The sequence below is a fragment of the Rhinatrema bivittatum genome, chromosome 2 (genome assembly GCF_901001135.1).
Source record: "Rhinatrema bivittatum chromosome 2, aRhiBiv1.1, whole genome shotgun sequence".
Taxonomy (NCBI): domain Eukaryota; kingdom Metazoa; phylum Chordata; class Amphibia; order Gymnophiona; family Rhinatrematidae; genus Rhinatrema; species Rhinatrema bivittatum.
Genome location: NC_042616.1, coordinates 804,793,277 through 804,807,790, shown reverse-complemented (window position 1 = coordinate 804,807,790; position 14,514 = coordinate 804,793,277). Strand labels below are relative to the sequence as shown.

Sequence of the window (14,514 nt, the reverse complement as noted above, 5' to 3'; positions counted from 1 at the left end):
AATGAAGAAAATAGGCAAGAGCATGAGTACTGGCAAGTTAAATGTGAAACAGTAGAAAGAAAGGCCAGGAAAGAATTTGAGAAAAAATGTTTAGCCTCTCACCTCTGATCTGAAGCATCTCTGGCATAGCCTCTGGCATCATCCTGTTCCAAGGACCCAGGATAGAACTTACTGTAAATTTCCACTTCCTTTATAGGTCCCTAGCCGGGACTTCCTTTGGCACTGGTTTAATGCATCACATCCTCCATGAGTATATAAGGAACTCCCTTGCAACCAGCCAGTGCTCAGCAATAGGTTTTCTGGTGCCCTTCTGGTCCAGTCTGTCTTCCTAGCCTTGTGCTTTGTTCTGTGTTCCTTGTCTGGTCCTAACCTCCTCTGCACTTTGTTCCTTGTCTGGTTCCTTGCCAGTCTGTCTTCGTTCCCTTCCTTGCTTGTCCTGTTGGCTTGTCTGTCTTGTCTGACCTGTTTGTCTTGCACTGACTACCTGGATCCTGTCCCTGGCCTGACCCGTTCTGCTGTCTGCTGCCTGCCCCGACATCTGGCTTATTACCTGTTCTGCTGTAGTGTCCACTGCCTGACATGAGCCTTGCTCAAATTAGACTCTCACTCAGGATCGTCCTAAGGACCCACCTAAGTCCTGCTGGCTGCCAGAACCCAAAAGCTCAACCTGTAGGGGATGTGACTGGTAAAGGGCAAAGCTCCAGCTGGTCCAGCCTATAGTGGCTACTCTTCCAGCTGCTGATGTAGGCCTAGTGAGCGAGCTCACTAAGTGGCACCAACCACACTGCAGCCACAAAGGTCCTTGCCAGTAAAACTGAATTAATTCTTTGCCTTGGTCTTTACTGGGGAAGATGTTGTGAATGTACCCACACTGGAAACATTCCTTTATGGCGATGATTCTGAGCAACTAAAGAAAATATTTGTGATAATGGAAGATGTAATAGATCAAACTGACAAACTTAAGGAGTAACAAATGCACCTACAAGAACTCAAATATGAAACTGCAAACCAGTTATTTGTGATCTGTAATTTATCATGTTAAATAGCCACAATACCTGTAGGCAGGAGGGTGGCCAATGTAATGTCAATTTTTTAAAAGGCTCCAAAGGTAATACAGGAAACAATAGAGACCAGTGACCTTGACATCGATGCTGGGCAAAATGGTAGAAGCTATCCTTAAAAACAAATCATTAGCCCTATAGATGGACATGGTTTTAACAACATATGCATTAGAAGTTTTGAAGGTGTAAATAAGCATGTAGATAAAGGTGGGTAGCTAGATACAGTGCAGGGATGTTCAATTCCAGTCCTCAGCAGCCACAAACTGGCCAGGATTTTAGGATATCTGTCACGGATATGCACGAGATACATTTGCATACACAGAAGGCAGTGCATGCAAACCTTTCATGCATATATATATTGTGAATATCTTGAAAACCAGACCTGTTTGTGGCTCTTGAGGACTGAAGTTGGCCACTCCTGATGCAGTGTATTTGGATTTTCAGAGGCACTGCCAAGGTCCCTTTGAGAAACTCCTCAGGAAATCACAGTCATGGGTAGGCAGGCTGTGTCCTCTTGTGGACTGATAATTGGTTAAAAGACAGGAAACAGAGGAGGACTAAATGCTCAGTTTTCCGAATGGAGAAAGGTCATGAGTGGAGTACCACAGGGATCGCTACTGGGCCACTGTGCTGTTTCACATTTTCATAAATGTGTTCTCTGGAAAAAAGGAATGATTGAGATGACCAAATCTGCAGACGACACAAAATCATTCAAAGTTGTTAAAAGAGCATTGGATTGTGAGGAACTGCGGCAGGAACTTCCAAGACTAGATGTCTACATGGCAGGTGAAATTGAATGTGGCTGCTTTGGGATCTTCATGATTGGCTCTGGTCTAGGATAGGACAGGTAGTGGAGGGAGGGGTGCACCGTTCAGAACAGCTCCCCCACCCAGGTGTCTGCAGTGGCCAGCCTCCAGCTGTACACCAAGGCAGTGTGCAGCATTTCACGGTGCGATATCTTGGTTAGGAGACTGAGGGAGTAGGGGTGTTCTTTATTATGAGTTTAACCCTCTTACTGCCTGGGCCAGTGCCCGGTGCTCCCCTATCCTGAAAGGCGCACCTAACCAGTGGGGGTTTTCAGGATATCCATAGTGAATACGCAGGGGAGAGATTTGCCTACGTTGGAGACCCAGGGTATGCAGATCTAGCTCATTCGTGTTCATTGTGGCAATCCTGAAAACCCGACTGGCCAGGTGTGCGTCCAGGAGAAGCTCCGCCCTAGTGGGAAGGGGACCAGGACCTTCCTAGGTGCTAATTCCATATTTTGGTTGGAAACTCTTGCCCTTTCAGGTTCCCTTCTTGTGAGAGCTCTGGTACCCCTAGCTGGAGGATTTTGGGGTAGATCGGTTGGTAGGGAAGGCCCCATTGCTCTCCAGTCCTCACAGAGGAGGCTGGATCAGAGGTGACCGTCTGTAGAAGGAGTCCTAAGGTTTCTACCATTTCCATGAAGATTTATTTTTTTTTTTTTAGCTCCCAGGAGGAGGTTTCTGCTGGCCACCCTTCCTTCCTGAAGAGAGGACATCTGGAAAGAGATACTCTGTTCCCTGCTACTGGACTCCTCATAAGAAAGACCTAGATTTGTCACCTGGAAAAGAGAAGCGTGAGTAAGACCTAAAATTCTACTTCGAGGGCACCCACCCGGCATCTTCACCCCGGGGTTATTTCTGCAGAGACTGCAATCCTTTTTGCCATCAGTATTTTGGGAAGTGTTTTCCCACCTAATTAAAGATTCCCTGCCCAACCGGGGACTTTACGCTCCAAATCCTGGAGGGTGAGAGTTTCCCTGCCCCAGTTCTGATGGACACTTGCACAGATAGAATTGGAGAGCTGTGAATGTCACCTTTCCATGCCAAGATCTGATGTGAAAGTGCCATTCCTGAGCTATTTCATAGGGGACACACCACGCTCAGCCTCCAGTATATTTTGCTGGCACTCACATCCCCCGAAGGTGAAGGAGACCTATAATCATCCCCTCCCCCCTCTCCGGCAAACAAATGAAGAGTCACCCCTGCCTCCCCCCACTGGAAAAGAACCCTGACCCGGGGCCTGGGAATGTGTTAGTGTGCGGGGAACTTTGAGGGATTTGCCCTGGGACCCCCTCTTGTGCCCCTGTCCTCCTGGCTCCTAAACCGGAGGGGGTGACACAGAAAAGTGCAAAGTAATGCACATATTCAAAAATAATCCTAAAAAAAAAAAAAGAAGAGGCACACGGTGCTGGGTTCAGCCAGGAAACAGAGCTTGGAATTCTTGTGGACAAAGCATTGGAATCTTCAGCTTCGGGGTAGTGGCAGCGGCCAAAAATGATCCAAAAAGGAAGGGGGAAATAAAACGGAGGTTTGTGCGCGGCGCTGCTCGACGCATCGCAAGAAAGCTACAGCAGAACTAGACAAGGTGCAGAGGAGGGCGACAGAAACGATGAAGGGGGCGGAGGATCTCTCCTGTGAGGAGAGGCTGCGTGGGCTGGGAAAAGAGAGGGCCGAGAGGGGACAGGAGAGAAGTTTATGAAATCATAAGCGGAGTGGAAGGGGTAGATAGATGATGGCTATTTACCCTCTGATAAAATACCAAAGCAAGGGGACGCGCCATGAAACTTAAGAACCAGCAGATTTGAAACAATCCATAGAAAGTACTTGTTATTCACTCTTTACACAATCAAGCTGTGGGATCTGTTGGCAGGGGACGTGATCGGGGCGACAGCACAGCGGGCTTTAGGAGAGGTTTGGACAGGTTCCTGGAGGATAAGTCCATAACACATTGTTAGCCAGGCAGACTACAGAAAGCCATTGCTACCCCTGGAAGTCAATAACAAGAAATAGATCTCCTTGCAGCTTGGATTGGCCACTGTTGGAGTCAGATTGCTGGGCCTGTTGGACCCTGGTCTGACCCAGCATGGCAATTTCTTATGTTCTTTTCTCTGTACATTTGTGCCTGCTTGGCTATGGGTAAAAGTAGCACAGCTATGATCAGCATGGATTCTTTAACCCACAGTGTGTGTGTGTGTGTGTGTGTGTGTGTGTGTGTGTGTCAGGGGGGGAGGGCTGCAATTTTCAGTGGGCCTTATTATGCAAACAAACATAAAGAAATGTGAACGCTCTGCTCAGGTCTCACGCTATCTGCCAGCTGGCGTGTCTCAGAGACCAAGCTGCACACGGTAAAATGCCCGAGTCAGCGCAAGGTTTGACGCTTGTCAGCAGCCGTCCCCAGGGTTTAGCACCCAACCTCTTGTTGAATTCACTCCATAGCATCCCACAGTTTTACCCTCTCTAAAGGTGCTTGAAGATATTGTGCCCGTGCATTCTTTGTTAACGGCAGCAGATTTATCAGGAAATATCAGCAAGCAGCTCTATTGAACAGCAAAACCACAATTTAGGGTGGGAAGATTTCTTGCCACCCTATTTCTCTACAGCAAATCGGATTCCCCTTCCCCTGTCCCGCCACTCTGCTGCTTTTATATTTTGACTTTTGGCTGCTATAAGACTAATTTTCTTTTTGCTTATTTACCAGTCCTGAGGCAGGAAAAGGCTTATTGCACACAATATATAACGGTCGGTTATTGCTCCACTCCATTTGTTTCACCACTGGTCCTCCTTGCTTCAGCTCTGGAGGTAAACCAAAAGTAGGAAAAAAAAAAAAAAGAGAACAAATGTGTTTCCTTTCTTATGCAAAACCTGGGACCAACTATTTTCTAGTGAGTCCTAACTTTGTCAGAACCATGTGGTTCCATCCCCTATATTTGCTGCTGGCACGCCGGCACCACCACACCATTAGGGTTGCCAACTGACTCCAAATTTTCAGGACAGCTTGATCCAGTCTTGGCTTTACCCCATTGCCTGCTTTGACATTCTGATTTCCCCCCTATTGCATTCCCTAAGGAAATCAAGACTATAAGTGCCTGCATGCAGAGGAGGAAAACCAGGACTGGATCAGCCTGTCCTGAAAATCTGGTGCCAGTTGGCAACCCCGCACACCATCAGTGCTACTGGTTCTAGATAGAGCTGCCACCTGGCTCCACTGTCATAGGGAACGAGTCCAAATGCAGGAATACAAAGTGAGCAATATGTAAAGAAGGAAAAGTGACCTGGAAGAGAGAAAAAAAGTGGCATCAGATAGGTTTTTCCTATGGGATTTGTACCAATTATTAAAGCAAAACTCGCAGATAGTTTTGCTTTGAAAGTTGCCCCCAGGAAAAAAGTTTCCCCACAGGTATTTGCCCCTGCTTTCTCTGTGGATACTTTTTCAAGTTAAACCTACGTGCATTGTTTCTTCCCCTGACTAACCCTGCCCTCAAGGAACAGATTGTTCAACAACGTGTGAATAATGGGTGGGCAAGAATCATAAAGCCCATTTCCAAATGCAAAATGCTGTATCACCTGCATAAATGTCCTTTGTTATTGCCCTCTTACTCTTTTCATCTTTTTTTTTCAGACAAAATAAACTTTGTTTATAAAAATGTTTTACAAAGCAAAAAATTGTGGTTGCCATGGTAGGCCACCTGGATATGAGGAAGCTGAAGGCGATACCTATTTATTGGACTGATTTAACACATCTGCGATGAACCTTTCAGAGTCAGCTCTCGGGAGCTCATCACAGGCCTATTAAGTTAGTCCATTGAAAAAGGTATCACCCACAGTTTGTTTGCTGAGGCTTAATTCCACAAGTTTTACAAAGCGATCTTTAGATACACTGGGCCTGATTTACTCTAGGGTTTGTCTCTCGTGCTTTTGCGTGCGTTTTTGATTTAGCACAACTTGCACTTCAATGCCCTGCCTGCAAACTGGACCTCTCAGTGGCACCCCCTCCCGCTGCCCTGCCTAAGGCCAGTGACGGTGAAGATAAGGAGGCCCTCGAGGTTACCTGTGGCGGGTCAGTGCCAGAAGCCCTCTCTCTCCTATTTGGTTTATTGTACTGGAGTCCAAGTCACAGCCAATCCAGTCTCCTGGTGGTAGGGGGAGGGGGAGCAGGGGAAATAGGATAGGGAAGTTAGGAGATGCCATATATTAATTTGAACGCAATTTTGTTGCGAAAGGGATTAATCAATAGTTAAATGTGCTGATCCTGGGCCCTGACTTTTATGGTCTGGGGTCACAGATAGGCAGACATAAGAGACAAAGCCGAGTCCGAAAACAGAGCACGTTCAAGCAGCAGCATCCTATAAATTATCAGGAAGGCTGCTCAACCTATAAAAATGTTGCCAGCAGTAAGATTGTTATGGGTTTGACAGTTGCTTTGTTTTGATTTTTAATATTGCTACTCTTAACATGAGCCTTGGGGGTAACCTGCACGGAGCGGCAGACTGCATGGACCATTTGGTCTTTTTCCGCCGTCATTACTTTGTTATTACGTCACTGACGACAAGTATAATAATATTGTAATAAAACGTAATGAGCAAAATCGAACTGTTATTCTCTTCTGCAGAACTTGTTCTATAAACACTACAATTGCGCTCTTATCGGATGCGTATTAATTCTAAATTACACCTTGCTATTGTTATATTTTTACAAGAATTTGATTCTTTGTGTGTTCTGTTTGTTGTCTTACAAGGTTGTGGATCTATACAGAAAACTATGGGTAAAAATACGGAAATTCTTTAACATTTTTATATACCGACACTCGTCCGGAACATCACATCGGTTTCCAATGAACCTGAAATGCAGCTAACGTAGCTGTGCAGAGAACGGTTTTAGAACAGTTATTTAAACATTATGGATACATTAATAGTTAATAGGGGCTGAGGGGAAACAAATACCAACATCATTATAGTTGCAAAAACATATTACAGACGTCATTAATATTGCATAGATACAGGCAACGTTAGTATTGGGAAGGGAATTGAAAGTTAGTTGATTAGCAGGGGCTGATGGCGTTAAGGAGAGCTAGGGGGAGCTGAGGGAATTAAAATAACTTGAAGTAATAGGTTGAGGGAGCTTAAGTCATCCCCCCTCCAATACGTTATTAAGGAATACATAAGTTAAGTTATTAAGGAATATATATATTAAGGAATATATGTTCTATTCCTTATCTTTCTGTCTCTCTTCTTCCTTCTTTCTGTCAGTTTTAATTGTCTCGAAAAGGGTGTTTAAAAGTATTTTGTTTCTGTGCATTCTTTTTTCTGTTTTTGGTATTTGTGTCAACTTTTCCCTGGACTGTATTTGAAGTGGGATCATCGGTGTGCACATTAGTATTTTTTTACCCCTACTCGCTGCTAGGGGGCGCTGTTGGCTAGCGTTACTAGGGATCACTGCCTCTCTTTTCCTCGTGCTGTCGTTTTCTCTCTGGATTGCACCATCTCCTCCTGACTCCCTGTTTCTTTCACCCTACTACACGACACTATAAATAAAACAATAGGACAATAAATTATAATTGCTCTCTCCTCATTGTTCTTCTGGTGCTCTAGTAATGTTCCCTGGTGCATGTCCAAGAAGATTTGTACTTTGCTAGCTAAACCTGACACAAATGGAAAATTAGTTATTTTTCTTCTAATTATTAAAGGAACAGTAAGAGGCTTAATTTCCTTTCCACGTTTTTAGTAAGGAGGTATTGCAGTAGTAAAAATGTCTGCCTCTGACTCACTTATCAGTGCTAAGAGAGTTTTGTTAAAGTCAGCACATTTTCTGCAGCTCAACTCTTTTTTTTCCAAGTCAGATCTTGGCAGCTTCTTTAATAGCTGCAATGATAGCTTTCAGAATTTCGAACCATTTCTCTTTATGTACGGGGAGGGGACATTTATTATTCTGGTCTCCTTCATATTAAAGGAACTCACCAACTCATTTGGGGTAGGATACAGAGAGCAATGCTCATTCAGAGTCCGAGTATTTCTGTTCCTGTTCCACTCTTTCCTTCAGCCACACTTAAATAAGTGTAATTAAAGCTGACTGATAACTTCTGCATTGCAGCTTTATAGTTTATCATTTTAATTGCTCTGATCCTTATCTTCTTTATGAGTTATAAAGACAATCTACTCTTAAAACTCATTCTTACAAGCCATATTTACCTCTCACTCAGGCCGATGCAATGCCATGTGCTGTGGCCAGAGCACGACTTAACACATTTATTATTTATTTATTTTTAATTTTTATATACCGACATTCTTGCATCAAATGCAAATCAAACCGGTTTACAATGAAACAGAATAAGCAGGAAATATGATTCCTTAGTCTAATACATTGAACATCTATAACGAAACAATTGTTAACAAAGCGAAAAGCTAAACAACTTTAATAAAGGTTAATTAACAAAGGAAACATAAATAAAAATTTTTAAAAGAAGCACAAAGGTTTGCACGAAGGGGTGCACAAAGGGGAGAGCCCCTTTGGCGCGCGACGCCTGGTGGACCGGCGTCATTTACCGGCTCTAACGCTGAGCGTGGTGACGTCAGAGGGGGCGGATCTCATTCTCCCTGAGCTCTCTCAATCTTCTTTGTTTCCTGGCGATTTTTTTTTCACTTTTTTTGTGTTTTTTTCTGTCAGGGATTGTCCCTCAAGGTGCCCGATGCTGGTGGGCTGCCCCTCAGCTTCACTGCCTGGTTGACCGGCGTCGTTTACCGGCTCTAACGCTGAGCGTGGTGACGTCAGAGGGGGCGGATCTTATTCTCCCTGAGCTCTCTCAATCTTCTTTGTTTCCTGGCGATTTTTTTTTTCACTTTTTTTGTGTTTTTTTCTGTCAGGGATTGTCCCTCAAGGTGCCCGATGCTGGTGGGCTGCCCCTCAGCTTCACTGCCTGGTGGACCAGCGTCGTTGACTGGATGCACATTTTGGTCACGAGTCCATAACCCCCCCATGCAACACGGGCATTAAAACATGTAGATGAGGCTATTAGCTGATCCCCACAGTTCAAAAAATGTCTTGTGCGGCCCAATGCGGCCATGCGTCAACTTTTAAGCCAGTCCTGGTCTGGCGTAAAAGCCTGCTGCACTCAAGGGCTCAATGGAAAAAAAAAATTCCTGCTTTCTGTGATTCCTTCTATTAGTATCATCGAGATACTAGGTAGGAGGAACCACAAAAATAAAGGGGTAGATTTTCAAAGGGTTACACGTGTAACCCCCAAAAACCTACCCCAAACCCCCCTTGCGTGCGCCAAGCCTATCTTGCATAGGCTCAGCGGCACGCGCAGGCCCCGGGACGCGCGTAAGTCCCAGGGCTTTCCGGGGGGGGGCATGTCGGGGGGCGTGTTGCGGTGATACGTCATCCGGGGTGTTCTGGGGTGGGGCCGTGGTCTCCGGACCAGCCCCCAGACGGAACATGGCGCGCCGGCAGCCGGCCCGCGTGCGAGTTACGCCTGCCTCGAGCAGGCGTAACTTCTGGAATAAAGGTAGGGGGGGTTTAGAAAGGACTGGGGGGTGGGTTAGGTGGGGGAGGTGGAAGGAAAGTTCCCTCTGAAGCCGCTCCGAATTCGGAGCGTCCTCGGAGGGAATGGAGGCCGGCTGCGCGGCTCGGTGTGCGCAGGCTGCCTATTTTGCTCAGCCTTGTGCGCACTGATCCCGGATTTTAACAGATAAGCGCGGCTATGCGCGTATCTATTAAAATCCCGCATACTCTTGTTTGCGCCTAGTGCGCGAACAAAAGTACGCATGTGCGTAATTTTGTAAAATCTACCCCAAAATAATTTAAGGTGATATATAATGTTCTATGATTTAATTTTATCCCATTGGTCAGGAAAATGCAATTTTAATTGCTGCTGAAGCTGCTTTTCTGTTCCATTTTAGACTCAATGGGAATCAGCCCCAGAGGGTCCCAACCTCTGGGCTGATGTTCCCTGCCACATGTTTAATTTTATTTTGATTGCTTTTTATCACTGTGGCAGCGCTGCTATTGCCATTTTTTTTTTATTTCGTTTTTTAACTATCTGGGGTGGTGAAAAGGATCTTCTTGTCTGGGGGACTTGCCCCCCCCCCCCTTGTACTTATTTTATTTATTTTCTCTATTTTTTTTAAACTTTTAAAGTCTTGGCTGGTGGTGCTGTGCTCCCAGAAGCAATGTCATGCTGATGTCACCACCGGGCCAGGTCTGCATTTCTTTTCGATGCCGGGAGCTTCCCCGAGACCCCCGGATGCTTGTGGCGCCTTTCTTCTAAACAACCGCGGCGGCGCGAGTGGTCCTGCTGCTGCTGCCGCTGCAGTTGGAAAAGGCAGCAGCAGCAGAGGCGATAATGGCAAGCTCAATCCTTCACCCCTCCAGCTCAGAAGAGAGAGTCCCTGCCTTCCTTCACCCCTCCAACTCAGAAGAGAGAGTTCCTGCCTTCCTTCATCCCTCCAACTCAGAAGAGAGAGTTCCTGCCTGCCTTCCTCAGACCCCACCAACATTCCATTGATTGGTCTACATTACAGATAAACCAATATAATAAATGGCTTTACAAAATGTTATATCAATTCCATGAAATGTATAAAATGGATAACAAATGTTTCACTAATCAATTTTCCTCATACATTTTTGTTTATAAAATATTCAGACAACCAAATACAAATTCACCATACAAAATCCCTATCCAAATAAAACCCAATCATCCATCAATCATACCTTCACTCTAAATCCACACACATTCATGCATAACCACAAATTAAAAACATAGAATATATTATTTTCAAATGCCAAAAATATATTTCTATCTCAATTTTCATTGGCCTCATTCCCCAAATTGTTTCACTCACAAAAGAGCTTCTTCAGGGGGCAATTCAAATCAAATAATAGTTGTATATTGGAGAGAATTTTTTGTCCACAAAGATATCACTTCTTTCACATCAATGGATGTGAATATGAATCAATAATTGTTTTTTAGATATATATTTTTGTATCAAATACAGTAATATGCTTATACAAAACATGTTATCATATATACATAAAATGAACTACCCAACCACTGAAAAATATCATAAATCCATAGGAAAACATCCTTAAATTATCTCAACACCTTTTCTCATAGGATTCTATGGACAATGAATACATCCTTTTTTATATCAATTTTAAATATATAATATATATAAAAAATGTACCAAAACCATATATCAAAATAAGCACGTGTTATCAAATTGTCGCTATGAGACAGCCAAAACCTACCTTCCGAAATATTTAAAAAATCACCAAAAATGCCACCAAAAGTTCAAACATCTACAAACCGCCATTTTGTTTTTGTTTCAAAACAAATCATGTGATTCTTTAAACCACCACTCAATCCCTTTATATATAGAAAGGGAGATGTAGCAAGGGAAAAAATGTGACATAAGGATTCCAGAGAACAAAATGAGTTTTTAAACTGACCCAAATATTTTTCTACTCCAGTTTTGCCAACATCTTAAAATGATTCCCATAATGTAGAGGCCTGAACCGATACATTTGAATCGTCCACTAATTCACTGTGTACTTTTACGGAAGTAGTGCAATGGGACATTGCAAATTAGCTGTCAGAGTCTCTAGTTTAGTGCACGGGAAAGATGGAAATTCGTCTGGGAAATCTTTGTAGAAGAATCAATATTCTTTGAACCGTCAGTGATTTTCTTTACTGTACTGAACAATTCATTTGGCCGAGTCAGAGATTTTTTAAGCCGAGAGGTATAATAATTTTTCCTCGTTGCTTCAGATAATCTCTTTTAATCATTCCTTGCTTGTAAATATATGAAATTGGTGTTGCACTGGAGTGATTTTTCCTCCATTTCCTTTCTTTTTTTTTTTTCCCATAAACCTCTTGCTGGGAACTAGTGCTTGATCAAATCAGGGAACTCTGGTATGACCTCTTTGAATTACTTTACATATAACCAGGGCAACCTTACCAGTAACAAAATGTAAAACTGAGTTAAAAGAATCAGCCAAGTGGTCAATAGAACTGTTAAGCAAATTACTCTTAACTGATCTCCATTTTGGTAGAAAAAAACTGTGATCAGTAGGAACCCAAATCTTTCTTACACACGTCTCTGATGAAGCCGATAATTTAATTCTGAAATAAAAATTAAAAGAAGTAAAATAATGATCTAACCACACTACAGAATCAATTCTAAGGTCAAAAATAATATACAAATTTGATGAATGATCAGAAATCAGAGCTTGGTCAAGTATGTGCCTGCCACGATGAGTAGCTTTAAAAACGCACTATTTCAATTATAATGAGGCCAATAGGTCCTCATATTCTTGAAAAATACCACACGGTTTACTGTCAATATGTATATTAGAATCACCAATTAACAAAACTGTGGAAGATATTAAAGACAAACTAAAAAAAAAAATGTCTCATATTGGCAAAAGATCTTTACAAAGTATATCAGGAAGGCAAGAAAGCAGAGCAAATATTCCAATTATCACTCATAAAAACAATACTTTCACAGCTGTGACTAATAGAAAAAATGATAAAGATTGCAGTCCCAAAGTGAACTAAAAGGCCTCCATCTCGTTTATCCTCCCTTATCTGCTGGAAAAAAAAAAAAGAATAACCTGAAGGACAGGTTAGTTGCAATAAGGGAAAGTCAGAAGATAATCACGTCAAATCAAATAGGCTGTCATGTAGATAAGAGGATATTATATCATGTTTTTTCCTGAGTGATAAAACATTTATACCATTTACAGTTTATTAAAATGTATGCTTTGCCAGCTGTACGAGACTCTACACAGTTAAAACAACATACTAAACACTAAATTAATTAAAACAAAACTGCCTTAAGAAAACTGTTCATCATGCCAGCTTAAATTCAGTCATTAAGGACAAATGACAGACTGAACAGATAAGTCTTCAGATTAGCTCTGAAGATCTTACTATTCACCTCGAGCCTCAACTCTGTGAATAGAGAAACATATAAACATAGCAGAGAAACATAGGAAAGACGGCACAAAAGGACCAGTAGTCCATCCAGTCTGCCCAGCAAGCTTTCCGTGCAGGTTACCCCCATGTATCAGTTGGAGCTGCTTGACGTGCTTTGCTCATGGCCTTGGCCGTAGAAGCCGTCCTGTGCTTTTTCCTTATGACTGAACATCAGTACCCCAGACTGTAAAAATGTCATTGCTCGTGTTGCTTGTCCCTGAATCCAAATTTCCTTTCCCTTTCAGCCCCTACCCCTCTCCTTCGAAGCAGAGAGCAATGTTGCAGTTGCATCAACAGCATCCAGGCTTATTGGTTAAGGGTAGTAATCCCTTGCCTTCTGTAAAGGGTGGTAACTGCTGCTCTGTGCAGGTTACCCCCATGGTCATCAGTTCCACAGACTGTAAAAGTTGAGGCCCTCAATGGTTGCTGTCTATATCCAATTCCCCTTTTCCCCTGCTGTTGAAGCAGAGAGCGATGTTGGACTTGCATCAAAAGTATCAAAGGCTTATTGATTAAGGGTAGTAAGCGCCGCACCAGCAAGTTACCCCCATGCACTCTTTCTTCATTTCCTTTAGGACTTGGCCAATGAAGCAGTCCTGTGCTTTTTCCCTTATGTCCGCGTAACAGTATCCCAGACCATGGAAATTAGGGCTCTTGGTTGTCGTCTGAATCAAATTCCTTTTATCTCCCTGCCATCTAAGCAGGGAGCAACGTTGGAGCTGCATCAAAAGTATCAAAGGCTTATTGATTAAGGGTGGTAAGCGCCGTACCAGCAAGTTACCCCCATGCACACTTATCTCATTTCCGTCCTTTATCCTTTTGAGATCCACAGCGTTTATCCAATGCCCCTTTGAATTCGTTTACTGTTTTCTTCTTCATTCCAGGTTTCCACCACCCTCTCCATGAAGAAATATTTCCTGACATTGCTTCTGAGTTGTCCCCCCCCCCCAGAGTTTCATTTCGTGACCCTCCCTAGTTTTATTGATTTCTTTCCAAAGGAAAAGGTTTGAAGTCCATACATTTTTTAAACTTTTTAAGTATCTAAAGGTCTGTTTCATATCTCCCCCCTGCACCTCCTCTCTTCCAGGGTTACATATTCAGATCCTTCAGCCTCTCCTCATAGGTCTTGCGATATAGACCTCACAATAGTTTCATCTCCCTTCTCTGAACTGCCTGCATTCAGTCTCTGTCCCTTTTGAGATACGGTCTCCAGAACTGAACACAGTGCTCCAGGTGAGGCCTCACCAAGGTCCTGTACAAGGGCATCACCACCTCCTTTTTCTTACTGATTGTTCCTCTCTCTATGCGGCCCAGAATTCTTCTGGCTTTACCTATTGCCTTGTCACATTGCTTCACATCTTCAGATCCCCAGACACTATCACCCCAAGATCCCTCTCCTGCTCCATGCACATCAGTCTTTCTCTCCCCCCCCCCCCCCCCCATCACATACAGCTCTTTTGAATGAACTGCACCCCAGACGCAGGACTCTGCACTTCTTGGCATTGAATCCCAGCTGCCAAATCGTTGACCACTCTTCAAGCTTTCTTAAATCACTTTTCATTCTCTCTACTCCTTCAGACATGTCCACTCTGTTGCAGATCTTAGTATCATCTGCAAATAGGCAAACTTTACCTTCTATCCCTTCTGCCGTGTCGTTCACAAAGATATTAAACAG

At 43.5% G+C, this 14,514-nt stretch overlaps 1 protein-coding gene across 3 annotated transcripts in view; it reads left to right on the top strand.

Annotated features, from left to right (window-relative positions):
- The window catches only part of LOC115085770 (lymphocyte antigen 6E-like), a 105,348-nt gene that overhangs the window by 24,251 nt on the left and 66,583 nt on the right, over positions 1-14,514 (top strand). For all 3 annotated transcript variants that reach the window (XM_029592157.1, XM_029592155.1, XM_029592154.1), the window contains one exon: positions 2,532-2,661. Coding sequence is in view for 2 of the 3 variants with exons in the window: in XM_029592155.1 (XP_029448015.1) it covers positions 2,532-2,661 (130 nt within the window). In the remaining variant the exon portion in view is untranslated. The remainder of the gene's footprint in view (positions 1-2,531; positions 2,662-14,514) is intronic.